The sequence below is a fragment of the Myotis myotis genome, unplaced genomic scaffold (assembly GCF_014108235.1).
Source record: "Myotis myotis isolate mMyoMyo1 unplaced genomic scaffold, mMyoMyo1.p scaffold_m19_p_10, whole genome shotgun sequence".
Classification (NCBI taxonomy): Eukaryota; Metazoa; Chordata; class Mammalia; order Chiroptera; family Vespertilionidae; genus Myotis; species Myotis myotis.
The window spans coordinates 78,059,898-78,078,405 of NW_023416314.1; the positions used below are offsets into that span (position 1 = coordinate 78,059,898).

The window sequence follows — 18,508 nt, forward strand, 5'->3', positions numbered from 1 at the left end:
ACCAAAAATGGGGTGAAGTGAACGTCTACAGATGCTGCTTGCGAGGGTGCTCTCCTGTGACATGGGCACTGCAAACCGCCTGCTCCCTCCTCTGTTTACCCCTCCTCCAGAGTATCTTTTTTGTGTGTGTGTGTGAGGTTTTTTTAGTTAAAAGGAGATGCAAGAAAATATTTCTAAAGAGAAACAACACCACCCAACTTAAGAAATGGATACCATTTCCTTTGACGTCCCTACGGTGCCCCTCCCTGGTAGAGGACACACTACTGTCTTAATCACTCTCTGGCTTTGCTTTGTAATTTTATTACATTTGTATTGGTTTTGCGTGTTTTGAATTTTATATAAATGGAACTGTATCATGTTTATTCTTCTGTGACTTGCTTTTTCACTCATTGTTTCTGAGATTTGTCTAAGTGTGTGCAGCTGTAGGGCATTCCTTCTCCTTGCTGTATGGTGACCCTTTGAATATACCACAATTTATTTTTCTATTTTGCCCCACTGTGTATGATCCCCTATGATCTATTCTTGGTCCTTGTGCTTCATGTAGATTTTAGAATCAGCTTATCAAGTTCCAACAGTACAAACCTCTTTGAGATTGTGAATGGAACCCACTGAATCTATAGATCAGTTTTGGGGAAATCAACATCTGCATGAAATTGAATTTTCCAGTTAATTCCATTTGATCTGATAGCAGACATTGTATGATTTCATTATTTTAAGTTTGTGAATGTGTTTTCTGTGGCTCAGAATGTGGTCTCTCTCAGTGAATGTCCATGTACTTCAGGAAAATGTGTGTTCTGCTCAGTGGAAGCAGTCTAGAGATGTCGGTTATATCCAGTTGACTGATGGTGGTGTTGAGCTCCTTGAAAAGACATCACGATCAACGATTGAACAGAGGACAAAAAGAGTTGAGAAAATAATAGCATTTTAAAAATAATTTCAGTGAAGAGCTGGAAGAGAAAAATCTCTCAAAAACAGAATAAAAAGACAATAAGAGAAGAGAGAAGAAAATGAGAGGATCAATCCTGTTCTCTCTGGATTTAACAGATGCCGGGCCTCATCCGAATTCAAGAGAGAACAGAGAAAATGGGAGGGAATTTTCCAGAACTGAAGGATGCACATCTCTACCCACAGCACAACAAATACTGACACAGAGTAAGGTGTGTCCTGACATTTCAGAGCCTCAGAGAGAGGAGGCCAGGAGCAAACGGAGCATGGGACTTCTCAACAGCATTACAAAATAAAAAGTAATGGGAGCACTGCCTAAAAATGCTGTTCTTGCATGAAAAGGATTCTCAATGTCAAATTTTACGACCCAAACTATCATATATATGTATGAATTGAATAAAGAAAATTTCAGCCTGGCTGGCGTGGCTCAGTGGTTGAGTATTGACCTATGAACCAGGAGGTCACGGTTCAATTCCCAGTCAGGGCATGTGCCCAGGTTGGGGGCTCACTCCCTGGCCGGGGGGGGGGGGGGGGGGAGGCAGCAAATCAATGATTCTCTCTCATCATTGATATTTCTATTTCTCCCTCTCCAAAATCAATAAAAAGATATTTTTTAAAAAGAGAAAATTTCAGACAAATAGCGCCTTAAAAATGTTAACTCTAGTGGTTTTTTAAAGAAAGTAGCTGTGGATATGCTTCACCAGATGAGGGTACAGATGATGGAGGAGGAAGACCCGGGGCCCAGGGATTGGGTGCTGGCCCAGGGCACGGCAAAGGGAACCGGGAGACGTGCTCTGCAGCAGCTCTGGAGCCCTCTAGCCCGCTGCCCCCGGATGGAGGCAAGTGTCCAGTAAAAAGGAACGGTCAGACCCAGCAGGGGGAGAATTAGCACAGAAAACTAAGCAAAGGAAAAAAACGGTAATTATTAATTCCATGAAAAACAAAAGGTAATGGTACTCAAAAGGTAATTTAATTATAGCCCAATTCTTGGTTCACAGTGAATAAGTTTCACATCATAATATAAATTGTAATCCAAACTGAATATTGATTCACCTACAAACTGGAAAGACAAGGAAGGGATGGTGTCCCTCATCTGTTAGGAAAGGGAGCCAGCAGACAGTGTCTGAGATTGACAAATCGAGCAAGACCCGTGTAAGCATGTTACAAAAATAAACAGCTAAGATGCCTGCAAGTGACTAGCAGGGGAGCAGTGCTGGGGTGGGGAGACGCTTTTCTTCTTACGGCCTAATTCCATAGTACTAAGCAGGTTCGTGTTTTTAGATAAACATTCTTTTTACAGGCACCAACTCTCCTCCTTAATGTACACAATTTCCCGGAGTCCTGACTAGTGAGGCCCTGGGTCCCGCGCACTGCTTCTTGCTTCACTTACACTGTCCACATCACCGCAGTTCATGTGTTTTTAGTGACAGCACATGGTAGTCCATCATATAAACTCACGTTGGTTGCTGGGCCTAGGAGCAGTTTCTCCGCTTTCGTCATGAATAGCCATGGAACCCAGAGCAGACCTTTTTGTTCCGAGTTCACACAGTTCATCACTTGACTGGGGTGAGAGGAGCTGTAAGGTCATCTGGTTCAACACAGCCACCTGAGCGGTGGTAGCCCAGCCCGCAGGACACAGCGCCAGTGACAAGGGGCTACACCTTCTAGGGCAGGCGCTTCCTTGTCGGATAAGCTCCCTGAGAAAGCTCTTCAGGTTAAGCTAAGCCTCTGACAGTGACCCTGCTGTGCCCCAACGCCCTCTCCCTGTCTGTCCATTTCCAGGTGAAACCTCCTGTGTGTTCCCCCTGCACATCAGTTGCTTTGATCCAGAACCCTTCACCGTCCTCTCCCAATTGGTCCATGTCTGCGCGTGTGGACTGTACAGAGAGGGGGATGGGCTCTTTTTTGTCTAGACCCCTTGCTTGTCTTAACCATTTGGCTGTGGCTGTCACCCCAGTCCCTCACTGTGTCTTGGGCACAGAGGCTGTTGCCTGGCAGTGGCCGTCAGCTTGGGGCCCTCAGCCTCAGGGCAAAGTCTCTGCAGTTATTCCTGTCAAGTATCCCCTTTTCTGGAGCCGACTCACTTCCTCTAGAGGGGCTGCCGAGCTCATAGGATTTTTAGAGCGGAAGCCGGTCAAACTGCCTCATTTTACACAAGGGGAAACTAAGGTCCCCAGGGATTGGGTTACAACCCTGAGCTGTCCCCACACATCGGGCTGCTCCTGCTCAGAGAGGGGAAGATGTAGGTCCTCCGGGAGTGGGGCCCCTGGCTTGGGAGTGGGGCTCCTGTGTCAGGAGTGGCACCCCAGAATGCCGAGAGGTGGCCAGGCAGACTGGCCAGGGCTGTGAGGCACAGAGGGCCGGGACTGTGGGTCTCTGGTTCTTGTGGGCTAAACATGTGCCTTTGTTCAGCCTTTTGACTCACTCGAGCCTCTGGTCCATGCCTTTGCAGCGAATTCCCTCACACTATGGCCACTGCCCGGTGAACTTTCCACTCACATGGCTGCTCTGGGCTCCAGGGCATTGAAGCGCATCTTGATGGGCAATTCTGGGATTCTGCCTCCTGTGCCACCTCCCCAGAGCCCCAGAAATGCCCCTCTGTGCCCCCCAGCACCCTCTCTGCTCCGTCGACCTGAGCCTTGCTCTCCTGGGTGTACATTCTGGACCCAAGCATCCTGTCGGGAGCAGTGCCTGTGCTGTCTTCACCCCATGCCCTCTGCATGGAGCATCACGGGCCTGAGACCTTGACTGAGCCCAAGATTTCAGAAAAGCCCCCTGTGGGGAGGCAGCTATACTTAGGGCCCCCGAATAGGAAGAAGGGCCCCTGCCCAGCTCACGAGGGGAGGTCAGAGCATGTGTTTTGCTTCAAGCTGAACTGGCAGCAGCTAAGCCTCTGGAACCCCAGGGAGCAACAGGGGGTTCAGTCTCACCCAGTAAAGCCTCTGACTGTCCCAGGCCAGGCCCCAGCCACCTCTGGCTGGGCCAGCAGCAGCAATGGGCGCTGTGCCTAAGGGGAGCGGCAAAGGAGAAGGTGAGCCGTGCCCCTCATCTCACCTTGACTGTGTCAGAGCTGTTCCTCTGGGCTTGGGTGTGGTCTCTGGAGGAAAGTGGGGAGGACAGAGGAGCAGCAGGAGCCCAGTGAGCCGGCGCCTGCACCTTCCTGAGAGGAAAGGCGCTGAACCTCCTGGGTTGTCACTGACCTGCTGCTGTAGGTCACCAGCGGTCGGATGGCGAGCACGGGGAGCTTAGGAGGGGAGAGGGACGCTGTGGCCCAGCACCTGCTGCGCGGGGAGCAGGCTGGCCACTGCCTCTGCCCAGTCAGTGAAAGGGGCTGGATCTTCCTGGTCCCATTCCGCAGGGGCTTTAATTCCAGTCCAGGGGTCAGGCAGCTGCCAGCCCCTCGCTCACAGGCATGTTGATATGGGCACTCAGCAGGGGTGCGCTCTGGCCTTCTCGAAGCACTAGCACCTGTGGAGGAGGTACTCCTGGCAATAGGGTCCTGCCCCCTGGAGCCCTTCCTCCCTGCTCGGCCAAGCCTGGCCTGGTCTGCACTGGCCCTAATGACAGGCCACGGTGCAGATACCCAGCCCCAGCCGGCAGCCACCTGGGGACCTTGTCCACACGCACTCCCACCGTCCTCCCCACACAGTACCAACAGCCACCTACCTTGATAATGTCTGAGATGCCCTTGTCACTGAGACTCTCCACAAAGGTCTCCAGGGGGTAGCTGAGCCCAGGCACCAACAAGGGAACCTAAGTTTGGGGACAAAGACATTAGGAAATCAGCCCTCATGCCAGGGGAAAACCAGGACCTTCACTCCGGAAGATTCTCCTTGAGGCAGACAGGCTCCCAGAGCTACTGCAGGACCGACAGGCTTCTGGGAGAGGCACAGGAGGGCCTGGCATGGCTGTTCTCCAGCACCGGCTGCGTGGCTCTGAGACTCTCGCAGGCTGGAAGTGGGGCAGCTGAGGCAGGTCTTGGGTGCTCTCCCCGGAGGCCCTGTTGTGCCCTAGCCTAACTGTGGCTGCAGCCCCTGCCAGCCCTCGCCTCTGACCGGGTGGAGGCTCTGTGGGCATTTAATCAGCCCCCCGCTCCCCACCTTTCCATGTCTCAGGAGGCTGTCAAATTACCTTGAAGAAGGCCCTGGGCAGGGCATAGAGTGCCTCGTTGTACAGGAAGCAGATCAGCAGCCCCAGGATGGGCCGGGCTGTCGAGGTGTTCTGCAGGTGCAGTGTGAGCTTAAAGGTGGGGCCCAGGCCTTGAACCTGTGGAGAGGGTGGAGTGGGTAGACCTAGCGGCCTTGGGCGTGGGGCACGGTGTGCCCCAGCCCTGCTTCCTCATCAGTGTCCTCAAGTCATCCTCCTCCAGCTATTCTAGCTCACTGTCCACCTGCCTCCCAAAACGCCCAGAAGGTTGGCTCCTGTGGGTACAGGAATCAGCCAAGGCCCAGGGCCGGGAAGAGGTTTGAGAGAGGCCACTCGGCAAGTTGGGTCAGAGGCAGAGCTGGCCTCGGGATACAAGTCCCAGCTCCTACCCGAGTCCTCAACCACTGCCCCTGACCCTCTGCCTAGAGCTTGGCCCACCTCCCCTCTCATCCTGCGGCGGCTGAAATGGTTTCATTTTCCTCCCTCTTACCCTCGGTTGCTCTGTAGCTTCTTCCTCTATCTATCCACTTTCTTTAGGGAAAGAGAAGTCAGAAGCCCAGTTGGGACAGATGGCACCCCCCAGGGACCTACTGAGAGCTGGTTGGAGCCCTGATGACCTTAAGGCCACCTGTGTGTGGGTGCCTGTGCAAGCCTCAGGCAGTTACTGAAATGAACAGCTTTCTTCCCGGTACCATAGCGGGAAGAGTCCCTCCAGGCTCCGGGGAAGAAAAATCCCAAGGCGAGGAGTTGTGTGCCCTGCCCCAAGTCTGGGGCTTTTCTGAGCACAACTTGGAATGAGGGAGCTGGAGAGTGTCCCTGTGTGGCCAGCACGGGGCAGAGGCAGCCCAGGAGAGAGAAGGTGAGCACGCTCTCACAAAGGAGGACTTGGTCCCTGGGCCTGTGGGAAGGTGAGAAGGGGCACGGGGCCTAGTTGACTTGGAATTGGCTCTGGGGAGGCAGGGCTCCCACCCACCCCAATCTCTGCCTCTCCAGCCCTGAGGCTGCTGACTTCCCCCGACACCTGGGTGCTCACCACAGCGTGTAGCTTGAGTGGCTCCCGGGCTGTCGCAGACACGGGGCTCAGGCTGGACTCAAGGGCCTGCACGTAGGCACGGGCGGCCCGGAGGCGCAGCAGGTAGAGGTCGGTCTGGAAGGTCCGGTGCATGGCTGAGGAGACAGAGTGCTGACACTGGAGGTGGGGAGGGGAGGCGGGGGTGGGTGCAGGGGGCGGGGAGAGTGCAAGATGAAGGTACAGGGGGCAGGGTCTGCAGAGGCTGGGGAGGTGGGGAAAAGGAGGGCCAAGGTCCACCAGTCCAGCCTTCTAATGACACTGGATGCTGGACTATTTCCTGCTTCCTCTTCCTGGTTCTACCACCTCGCTGCCCGCACAATCTCAGGGTCCTTTGCTGGCTGTTTCCATTCCACCATAAGCACTGGTGTTCCCTGGAGTCTTGTCCTTGGTCCTCTTCTCCTCTGTCTTCCTCCCGTGGACAACCCATGTCTGGCCCTGGCCGTGACCACTCCAAAGAGGAACAACTGTGAGGGACGCGTGCCTGCTGGGCCTTCGGTGCCCACCTCAGGGCCTGGCCCATGTCCACACTTGACAGGGCGTCTCCAGCAGCTCAGCACCTGGGGCAGCCTCCTGCTTCTAACTGCCTAATGGCCACCTGCACCTGGATGCACCATCAACCCCTCAGATTCAGTGATGCAGACACCAAGCTCATTTCCCTTCCTCCGCCACGGCATCCCAACTTAAACAAAAACATCTTAGCTTTGCGTTCCAGGCCCTTTCGAAGCAGGCTCTGACGGCCTTTCCAGCCTCCCCTCTGGCCTCTCGGCCTCCCTGCCCCACACCCACAGCTCCCTGGCTGATGCTGCTTGAATTCAGAACAGCAGAGGAAGAGGAAGGGCCTGGCCTGAGTCTCACCGGTGCCGGCCTCCCGCTCTCGCAGCGTCTGGTCCACATAAAGCCGCGTCTTTCGGGGCACGCTGAGTTTTGTGGCCTGGGCTGGTGGGGGGCCCAGCTCACCTCCCCCCTCCACAAACACTGCTGTGCGCTTCAGGATCTTGATGATCAGGCCACCACCTAGGGAAGTGGACAGCCAGAAACAGATGTGACTTCCCCAGTCACACTACATTCCAATCTCTCTTCCCCAAACCATCCGCCTCATCTCTGTACATGTCTGTCTTGCTGCTGAGACTGCGTTTCTGGAAGGGGTGAAGTCTGTCTAAACACCCTCCTACCATTAGTTATTTCATTCATTTCAGTTACTTGTGGAGCACTTTGATGTTCCTGGTGTGGCAGGCGCTGGGGATGCTGGGTGAACCGGAGACACAATCCAGCCCAGGGCCTGGCCCTGAGGTCACCGGGTCAAACCGCTGATGAGCTGTGCCGTGTCTGCCAGCCTTGCTTTCCACACCCACATCCTCCCGTGCCTCCCGTCCACCTTCTCTCCTTCCCAGGGCTGGCCTGTTCCCTTCACTCCTAACTCGAACACCCTTGCAGGTCCGACACCCCTCACCTCGCGTCGTCATGATGAGGGTGTTATCTTCCCGCCCGAAGCGGCCAAAGCAAAGGCTGGTCACTGCATCCTACGGTGCAGACACTCGAGTTTATTTAGGAAAATATCTTGGAGAGGAGAGCAAGACTGCGGGAGAGGGGTAAGGTTGGGGGTCCCCAGATATGCCATAACAGGTGAGATGGGAGGCGAGGCCTGGGGCAGTGCTGCCTCTGAAATAGCTCCTCTGTTCTCATCTCCCTCCAACCTCTCTGCCACGGCTATCGTTCCAGACTAAACATCCCCGGGCTTGTGGGGTCAGCTTCCTAACAGGCTTCCCAGAACAGTCTTTCTCCCCGTCTGTCCTTCACAGCTGCCTCTGCTGCCTCTCAAAACCAACGTGATCATGTTGACTCTCTTCTAGAAAACCTCCCATGGCTCTTAGACTCCCTGTCCCCCTTCCACATGTGACTCTAGCCCACCTTTTCTGTCAACTCTTTACTCTTTACCTTCTCCCAACACACAACACCTGCCCTCAAATCTTCTATTGTGGCATAGGACACCTTACACATTCACACACACACACAAGTTCCACGTGTGATATACACTGGATTTGATGTTGCTGGTTGTGACCCATTAAAGTGACTTAATGACTCACAACTTAGTGTTGGAAAAACTCTGTTCCGAATTCATCGAACTCCCTGGCTTCCCTAACCAAGAGCACGCGCGCCTCTCATCCCTGAGTTCCATCCCCATTTGTTCTCCGCCGATACTCAGCCCGCTCTGCTTTTCCAGCACTTTGTGTCTGCCTGCCTTTTGTTTGAATCCGTTGTCTTTGGCTGCTGTCACCTTGGATACTAAGCTCCCTGAAGGCAAGGGTCTAGCATTGTTTTATACCCTCAATACAATGAGTTGTGCATATGAAGTGCTCAACAAATGTTTTTGAACAAATGTTTTTGAACAAATGTTTTTGAAATGCATTAAAAGTCAAGGGCAGTGGATAGAGTGGAATCAGGAGGCAGCTAAGCTGCCCTTGAGGTGGGAGTGAGGCAAGGAGTCAGGGCTCACCGGGGTGCGGATGACATTGAGCAGGGTCTTGTCATGGTAAATGCGGACCTCTCCATTGGCTAGCCCGGCCATGACGGCCTGCAGGCCCCGGGAATGCTGCTCCAGGAGGTTCATGGTCAGGATGGCTGCAGGCATCTGCACCGTCCACAGCCTCTTACCCTGGGAGGGAATAGCCAGGTGTCTGCAGGGGTCTTAGGGGTTAGAATGGACAGAGGGGGTGGCTAGAATTGCTGGGAAGGGGACCTGGGAGACATGCATGGAGGGGTGGGGGTGGGTGCTTGCCCGGAGGCCATACCTTGTGGGTGAAGCCATGCAGGCTGTCTTGGTTGCTGCCCACCACCAGGACCTTGTGGACCCGGACAAGCCCCACAGGCTGGGCGCTCAGCTCGATGCAGTACTTGGGGCACTTGGAGTCTCTGTGGAGTAGAGAGACTCTCCTAGCCCAGAGAAACCCTCTCTCTCTCCCTGGCTTACCCTCCTCTTTCTAAGCCCCATAGACTATCCTGGAAGGAATCTTGGCCCCAAAGCAGAGGACCATGGTATTCTTCCCACCTGTACCTCTTAATAGCTGTGTGACCTTGAGGAACATGAAGTGTGTCCTCCTTCCTGGCCTCCCTCCCACCTTCACTACAGGGATCTGTGTGATGACCTGGCACTTGACCGTTTACAGTGAGTGGGGCCAGATGTAGTGCCAGTGGACTTGGGCACTTCAGTAATTTATCAGAACAGCTCGGAGTTGTTGTGTAATTGCACTGCTTCCATGTCCTGACCTCTGAATCTCTTTCTCTCTCTTTTAAAAAATATATTGTTATTAATTTCAGAGAGGAAGGGAGAGGGAGAGATGGAAACATCAATGATGAGAGAGAATCATTGATCGGCTGCCTTCCACACGCCCCCTACTGGGGATTAAGCCCACAACCCCAGGCATGTGCCCTTGACTGGAATCGAACCCGGGACCCTTCAGTCCACAGGCTGACACTCTATCCACTGAGCAAAACCGGCTAGGGCTGAATCTGTTTCTCTTACCCAGAAAGTAGGGGTAGTTCCTGCCTACCAATCACAGGCTATGGCCCATTTTCTTCATCACCAAGTCTGGGTCAACGTCATGTCCCAGCTGAGACCCTCCCACCGGTCCCTGGGCCTCCTGCCAATCTACCCTCCATCCAGCAGAGTAATCTTTTAAATGTGTAAATGGATCATGTCATTCTTCTGAGTAAAATCCCACAGCAGCTTTCCACTAGACTTCAGATAAAACCCAAAATCTTGACCACATCCTAATGGGTCCTGCATGAGCCAACCTGGTCTTCACGTCGTTTCTGCCTACCCTCCTCCATGCCCACCTCGCTTGAGCAGCACATGCCAGTGTCTCCCCACCTGAGGTTCTTAGTTCCCTCTGCCAACAACACTCCTCCTGCACTTTGTGACAAACTGGCCCCTTCCTCACCTTCACGTCATTTCCACAGACAGGCATTTGCTGACCACCTTGATCCCATTATTTCTTCCCACTGAGCCTGTATTTTCCCTCCACTGCATGTATCCAATTTGCAATATTATCTTGGTTTGTTGACTTTAATATCTATCTTCCCATAAGGGTAGGAACTGTGTTCATTTTGTTCATCAATACCTTATACAATGCTTAAGTAGGTGCTCAAAAACATCTCTCAATTAAAAAAATGAATGTTGTAAGGAATATCAAACTACCCGCTGCAAAGTGTCTCACACCTATAAAACAATAGAACACATGTGAGAGACTATTTTTATTTCTTCCAATTTCTGATTGCATTGCTCACGTGCTCCAGCCACCCAGCTGGTCTCTCACTTCGCCAACCCCCATCACACAAGCCTCCAGATACCCCCTGTGCTCCTGGTTCAGCCTCCTATGTGCACGTCTCAGCTCTTTCCATTCCCCAATTCCAGCCCCAAGCCCCCTGCTTGTCTTGCAAACCCCAGAAACTGCCAGGTATCTGAGATGTTCCCTCTGGAACGAGACCACGTGTGGCTACCTTCTCAGGATGTAGATGTTCCCATTGCGGCAGGCAGCGGCAAGCCGGAACTCCACATCGAACTGGCCAGAAACCTCCAGGAAGACGGGGACGCTGGGTAGGTTCATCTGCGAAGAAGAGGCTCAAACATCCCATTTCTCTGGAGCCCCAGTCCTTCCCTACCTTGAAGGGACTGACTCCTCTTGATCTGAAATCCCAACTTCCTCACGCATACCCAGCTGGTCAGTTTAAACTCGTACAATTTTTCTGGAGGGAAACTGAGCAACGTGTAGCACAAGCCTTTGACTAAACTACGCCATTTCTAGGGATGCGGCCTAAGGAAATATTTAGACAAGCATGCAAAGACATTTGGGCAAGAATGCCCACTGCAGTGGTGTTAATAGTGAAAACTACTATTGGAAAACAACTTAAACCCACAATAGGTGACGGGGTAAATAAATGTGGTGAATCTATGAAATGGATACTGTGAGGCCTTTGAAAAGGAGGACGTGGTTTTATATAGATGTGGAAAGACACTGATGAGCTACTCCTATGTGAAAAGAGCAAGTTATACGATCCTGTACCACAAGGCCATTTTTGTAAAAAAATATATATATAGTTATATATCTATGTCTAAATATGAAAATGTCAGGAAAGACATATGATGAAACTTTAATGGTAAATGTCTGTGAGTGGTGGGATTTCTTTATATATTTTTTCTTTATGCTTATCTATATTTTATAATTTTTCATGTATTACCAAGAACTGGGAGCAGGAGATGTGGGGGGACAGAGGGAGGGATTGCAGCCTGGGCCTCGGGTGTGCTGTTTCAGGCCCCACACTGACCGTGGCCAAAGTGGTGAAGGCCTCTGGGTCCAGCACCAGGAGCTCCTTGTTCTCAGTGCCCAGCACCAAGCATGACACAGCATCTTCGTCAGCCAGGTTCTTCTTTAAGGTGGTCATGGTGGTGATGACTGTCTGCAGAAGGACTCCACGGGTCAGTCCGGATCCCCACACACCATTCTCCCCATTCACCCCAAAGACACCACAGGAGGGAAGAAAGAGGATAAAACAGGAGGAAGAGTATAGAGAGGCAAAAGAAGATTTATGTACAAAGGTGTTTAGTGCAACAAACCTAACTTTCTAACAAAAGAAGATTGTCTAAGTCAGTGATGGCAAACCTATGACGCGTGTGTCAGAGGTGACACGTGAACTCATTTTTTTGGTTGATTTTTCTTTGTTAAATGGCATATAAATATCAAAAATATAAGTCTTTGTTTTACTATGGTTGCAAATATCAAAAAATTTCTATATGTGACACGGCACCAGAGTTAAGTTAGAGTTTTTCAAAATGCTGGCACACGGAGCTCAAAAGGTTCGCCATCACTGGTCCAAGTAAATTATGCACTATCCATATGATCCTAAACCATGCAGTCATTTAAAAAATCACATTTTAAAAGAAGATTCAAAGATAGGGAGAATACTTCTAATGTATTAAGAGAAAAAATAGGTAAAAAGTTACATTAGTATAATCTCAGTTTTTAAAAATGAATAGAAAAACATGCTGAAAGGCTAAAGCCTTAAATACTAAGACTGGTTATCTCTGGACAACAAGCTCACAGGTGCTATTTAATTTCTCAGTGTGCTTGTCTGTAATTTCTACAGTGGGCACATGTTCCTTTGTCATTGTGATCGGAGAGAAAACAAAAGAGAAGGGGATGACCCCTTTTTAGGAATTTCTCCTATGGAAATATTTTAGCAGGACCAAATGTTTCTTTGAATAAAGCTGCTCACTGTGTGATTATCTTTTCCCCCCCAATATATTTTTATTGATTTCAGAGAGGAAGGGAGAGGGAAGGATAGATAGAAACATTAACGATGAGAAGGAATCATTGATCGACTGTCTCCTGCACGCCCCCTACTGAGGATCGAGCCCACAACTGGGGCATGTGCCCTTGACCGAAATCGAACCCGGGACCCTTCAGTCCTCAGGCCGACGCTCTATCCACTGAGCCAAACCAGCTAGGGCTGTGTGATTATCTTTAAGATTACAAGCTGAGTGGAAGGAGAAAGGTTATAGAAGTATGGAACTTAGTGGCTCCCAATCATGTACCCATGACACAATTAGAAAGCTTGCCCTCTGCCCCAAAACTGAATCTTTTGAGCAACGATTCACTTCTTGGTTTTAGAAGTACTCAAAGATATTGACAGCTGTGGATCTGAGCTGCTGACCAGCAAGAGAGAACATGCTTCTCACAGAATTGGTCTAAGACTAGCCAACAGCTGAGGACTGTGTTGATCAACGTGTTTGGCTCAAGTGACCTCATGGCTCCCATGAGGCCTTTTTAAAATGCAGAGAACAGCTCTGGGAGTCTGTCCCTGGACTAAGGGTCAGCCCCCAGGTCAGGAGCCAATAGAGTTCATCAGTGAATAGGTTCATCAATAAAGCAATTAAAAGCATAACTAAGAAAAAAACTATGAAGTGAATAAAAGGGACACATTTCTTGTTCAATGAGTTGCATGTGGCTAGTTATATAAACACTGAATGACATAATGAAAAATCAATTAAATAATCCAGGGCCACTAAAACCATAGTTCTTAAATTATTTAATGTTCAAAATATGTCATGTTACTCAAGGGAAGCAGGATAGAAAAGTGTATTTATGAAGGAAATGTACCAAAACAAGAAGAGCAAGTACCTCAGGTAGTGAGACTGTAGTCATTTCTATTTCTCCTTTATACTTTTCTTTTCCAAATTTTCTCTTATGAGAACATATTACCTTTACCCTCACGACAATGAAAGCTCTATAAAGTTATATAACTACAGGCCAAGCCAGAGCTGTCACTTGACTGGAAAAGCAGAGGGCCCTGCCGCTTTGTGGCCATATCTATGTGGCGGGATTGGAAGGGAAACTGCAAAATGAAACTAGTCAGGTCTGGCTGTAGAATTTACCACTGATGTTAAAAAATTACCCATATTTTTAATGGAGAAATGAAGCCAAGGGGCATTACCTGACGTTTGATGGCCTTGGACTTGTGCTGGTTCACGAACGCCTCCATTTCACTCAGCTCCAGCTGCAGAAACCTGGAGAGAACATGCAGCTGCGTGCCCCGGGCCTGGCTATCCACAGGCCACTCAGCACTCACTGCCCCCTGGAGCTGCCAGAGCCCAGGCCCTCAGAGGGCCCTTACCTGAGCGACTGTACAGACAACGGCACCTCTGCCTTCTCCCTGCAAATAGGGGCAATCATGGCAGGTTTAGTTGAGGAACACAGCCTTGGGGTTAGACCAAGAGCTCTGGGATGAAAGAGTCGGAGAGGAGGGCGGGGTGGGAGGTGGAGGAAGGGGAGGTGGGCTCTCACCGGATGTCTTCCAGCATCTCCTTCAGGGTCACGGGGTCGATCCGGTCCTATAACAGCATAGGAAGGAGGGAAAGCCTGTGAACTCCAGAGCCAGGCAGAGAAGGATGCCACAGTGGCTGCCATCTTTGCCTTCTTGTTCCCATCCCCACATCACTTACCTCTTTGGCTTGGTTCCAAAGATCTTCTTCTAGGGGGTTTGCAGGCAACTGGGGCAGGCTGAACTTGAAGTAGGGCCTAAGGTTCTTATACACATACACGCAAGGGCCTGAAGCAAGTGCCAGAGCTGGTGTTCGGGGCTCATGGTGGTCCTTGAGGAAGGTGGCAGCAGCGGCCGGTAGCTCAGGGAGTGGGCTTTCAGTCAGTACTCTGGGTCCTTTGAGCACCTTCAGGCGGGGCTGCTGCCCGCCCGGGCCAAGGTCCCCCACCACCAGCTGTAAAGAGAGGCAGCTTACTCCAGGCTCAGGGCCTAAAGACCTTGCCCCGGACCCTCTTCTTGGGCTCAGTCCTTTTGCTGGTACTCATTCATTCACTCCCACCCAATAGCAAATGCTCTGCGTTAAGGCTTGCAAGCTCTGTGACATTGGGAAAGTTGCGTAAACTTCCTGTGCCTGTTTTCCCACCAGCAAAATGGGTCTATCAACTTCATGACACTTGTAGTGAAAATCAAATGAGATAATGAGTTACAGAACATGGCAAGTCCTAGTGAGGAGTAGGTGGCAGCTGATGTTTGCAGTATTCATTCAGTAAACATTTCAGGGCCTGCTCCCTGCCAGGCACTATTCTAGACACTGGGACAGTGGCCGAGGTCAGTGGGGCACTGGAAACTCTGGGCTTCTGACGCCTGACTTCCAAATGGGAACAGAGCTAAGGAAGCAGAAGCAAGCATGCAGAGCAGAATGTGCTCTGTGGATGCAGAGAACAAAACCAAGCTCTTCAGTCTGTTTTTTTGTTTTGTTATTCTTTAATTCTCATCCGAGGATGTGTTTAGAGAGGAAGGGAGAGAAAAAGAGAATGAGAGAGAGAAACATTGATGTGAAAGAGAAACACCAATTGGCCACCCCCCACACACATGCCCCAACCTGGAATCGAACCTGCAACCTGGGAATGTGCCCTGATTGGGAATTGAACCCACAACCTTTTGGTGTACAGGATGATGCTCCAGCCGAGACAGGGCCAGTCTTCATTTTTCACCCTCCAACCCATACTCCATGCCACTGCTGCTGCCATGCAAGCCCATTCTCCTGACGAGGCCTTCAAGGCCCCTCTGATCTAGCTCCCAACTTGTTTACCATCACCTTCGCACCCATGCTACGCTCCAGCCAGAATGGGGGCTGCCACAGAACGTCTGGATTCCGAGCATGTACAATGCACCAGGAGCCACGCCAGGAATTCCGTTTAATCTTCTCAACACCATATGAGGTAGGTGTTATTATTAGCCCCATGTCACAAATGAGAAGGCTGTGGCTTAGCGCTATTATGTAAATGTTCACACAGCTCGTATGTGGTAGACCTGGAACTGGAACCTAGTCTGTCTGAATCCGAAGCCAGTGGCCTTAACTACTATTTTACATGGGCCTCAACTTCTAACTCCAAAATTCCTCTTTCCAAGTATGCTGTGAACTTCCAAGCCTCTGTGCCTCTGCTTGTGATGCTGGGTTGCTCTCCCCTCCTCTCTTCTGTGCGTTCTTCATATACTTCCTTCATCCTTCAAAAGGCAGTTCACATGTTACTGCCTCCTGGTGCCTCCAGAGAGCTTTCATTATCCTCTCACTGGTGCTCCCACAATACTTTCCATATGTTCTATTTTAGCACCCATCATTTCCCCACAAATAGTTATCAAGTACCTGATTTGTGCCAGGCGCTGGGTTAGATGTTGGGAATCAACAGTAAGCAAACTAGTCATTAAAAAAGGCATCACGCCAAAGCATTGAACATTTTACATTTGTTAGCAGATCAGATTTCTCCATACTTCACTGCTGTAAACTCAATGCCAAGCACACACTAGGTGTTCAGTCTATATCTCCCCCAGACTGTACACTGATTCATTTCTGAGTTTACTGTCTGCACAATGGCTGGCACACAGTAGGGGTTCACTGTATGCTTGTTGAATTGCTAAGTGCATTACATATAGGAATTTGGGGTCAAAAGGCAACAAATCCTACCGCACTTTCCATGTATCCTTGAGCCGCCCACCTAATGCGCCCATTGTGGGTTCAGAGCCCAGGACAAAGGTTGAGCTATATAGTGGAACAAATAAATAACAGAATCCGACAGGCCCAGGTCTGCCGCTTTCTACAAACTCAGTAAACTTAGCCTCTCTGAATCCATTTCCCCATTAACAAGATGGGGATCAATAATATCTTCGTATGTGAAAATGCCTCAAAGAGGGTCTAGTCCAGAAATGGATACTTAATATATGTTAACTTCCTTTCTTTGGCCTAATATATCTTCCAACCTTTAAAAGAAAACACGCCTGTGCCTGGCCCCGACCAGTGCGGCTCAGCTGGTTGGAGCATGTCCCGTACACTGAGGTCACGGGTTCCATCCGATCGGGGCATGTACGGGAGGCAACGAGTCACTGTTTCTCTTTCTCTCTCCCTTCCCTTCTCTCTCTCTCTAAAAAAAAAAAAAAAAAAAAAAAAAGTTCTGGGGTGAGAACTAAATAAATAAATAAAAATAAAAACCTGTGCCTTTAAAATCATTTATTTCTATGTTTACATTTTATTTACCTTTATGTTTATGTATTTATTTTTAAATATATATACATTTTTAAAATTTATTTCAGAGAAGAAGGGAGAGGGAGATGGAAACATCAATATTGAGAGAATCATTGATTGGCTGCCTACTGCATGCCCCCTACTGGGGATCGAGCCCACGACCCAGGCCTCAACTTGGTTCATGGGTCAACGGGCTATTTTTATGTTTAAAATTAAATTTCAACCTTTTTATTATGGAAAAATTTCAGTCACAGACAAAAGTAGACAGACTCATATAATGAACCCATCACCCAGCTTCAACCATTATCAGCTCATGGCTAATCTTAAAATCGATGTCCTTTTGATAAACATAAAAGTCCCTTCAATTCCCTTCTACTTCCCCTCCAGATTCTAAGCCCTCACATCCAGCCAAGGGAGGTGCCTGCCCTTCCAGCAAAGAATTAACAAAACTAAGAAGCTTTGTCTTAGCAAAATGCCCAGCAGCACTTGTTCTGCTTTACTTTCTGCATTCTGTATTATGAAATCTATGGGACCTCTTCACCTTCTGCATAAAGATAAAATTTAACACTAGCCTGGCCAGCATGTCTCAAAGGATAGAGCATCAACCTGCGGACTGAAGGGTCCCAGGTTCGATTCTGGTCAAGGGCACATGCCTGGGTTGCAGGTTCAATCCCCAGTGTGGGAGGCAGCCGATCAATGATTCTCATCATTGATGTTTCTCTCTCCCTCTCTCTCCCCCCCCCATCTGAAATCAATAATAAAAAAAATTAACACTAAATGTGCTATTTCAGAGTACTCATGAATTCCACCCAGATTATGCTGAGCTTCTTTGGGGCCATCGGGACATGTCAATTCTGGTATTTCCCCGCCCCCCCGCTACCCGCCCAGTTCTCTTTCTGCGGCGGTGATACCGTACCTTGTACTCCCCGTCCCCATGCAGATCTGCCAGCGCTGGAAAACACAAAAGAGCCATAAGCCAGGGCATCAGCCCAGCGGCTTCACTACAGAACCGTCATCTGACAACTCATCTCCCCAGAACCGGGACAGCAGCCCCAGACTCACCCAGGCAGGCGGAAAAGGTGTGGATGTTGGCCAGGGGGTCGTAGTGCGCATCCAGCCATTTCGAACTGGCTTCATTGCTGGGAGAGGAGGGAAAGAGTTGGAGAGCGCGTACCCAGGGATGGAGCCGGTCTCTGAGAGTGAGGTGTGTGGGGAGCCCCGAACTGGGGGTCCAAGTCCAGGCTCCATCACTGACCGCGGGACACACACACACACGCACGCGACACACTGCTTGGGCCTGTTTCCCTAGCTGTTCAAGAACGTCAGGAGCCAGATCCCGGGGGCACCCTCTTCACATCTGTAGGAAAAGAGGCCGCAAGGACTTCGGCCTTCACCTCTCAGCTTTGCCGCCGTCGAAATCCAACGGAGACGCAGCCGCCATCTTCGCAGGCGTCGCCCTGGCAACGGGCTCTGGCCAGCCGCCGTGCAGCATCCTAGCGCTCCGGGTTCCGGAAAGCTCGCGTACAAACGTTCCGGCAGCGCAACGTTCCGGCCCGAGCCTGGGGAGCCATGCGGGATGTGCTGGCTTCTTTGCTGGGCTTCTGGCGGCTAAAGCGCAATCCCTCACCCCAGCTCATAGGATTTATCTTTGCTCCTTCCCAGCCGCAGCACCTGGGCCCTGTGATCTCTGGGTCAGCGGCAGGGCGCAGCCCTTCCAGTGTTTGAGCAGCAAAAGTAACTGGAACCATCCTCAAGCTGAAAAGGGCCATGTCCTTTCTTCCCGCCGCACT

At 50.5% G+C, this 18,508-nt stretch overlaps 1 protein-coding gene across 2 annotated transcripts; it reads right to left on the reverse strand.

Moving 5' to 3' along the window:
• Positions 1-1,899: 1,899 nt before the first annotated feature.
• BBS1 (Bardet-Biedl syndrome 1) lies at positions 1,900-18,187 on the reverse strand. Of its 2 annotated transcripts, none has more exons than XM_036326532.1 (17): positions 18,113-18,187; positions 17,781-17,857; positions 17,635-17,669; positions 14,160-14,432; positions 14,002-14,048; positions 13,832-13,870; positions 13,652-13,724; positions 11,486-11,617; positions 10,661-10,767; positions 8,953-9,073; positions 8,658-8,816; positions 7,614-7,683; positions 7,019-7,177; positions 6,125-6,258; positions 5,077-5,211; positions 4,612-4,698; positions 1,900-4,413 (listed from the first exon to the last, which is right to left on the reverse strand). In XM_036326532.1, the coding sequence occupies exons 1-17, from the start codon at positions 18,157-18,159 to the stop codon at positions 4,327-4,329; spliced, it is 1,782 nt and encodes a 593-aa protein (XP_036182425.1). In that variant the 5' UTR covers positions 18,160-18,187; the 3' UTR covers positions 1,900-4,326. The 2 variants fall into 2 exon arrangements, with proteins under 2 accessions (XP_036182425.1, XP_036182424.1); XM_036326531.1 differs by having other exon boundaries at positions 8,953-9,094.
• Between the last annotated feature and the right edge of the window lie 321 nt (positions 18,188-18,508).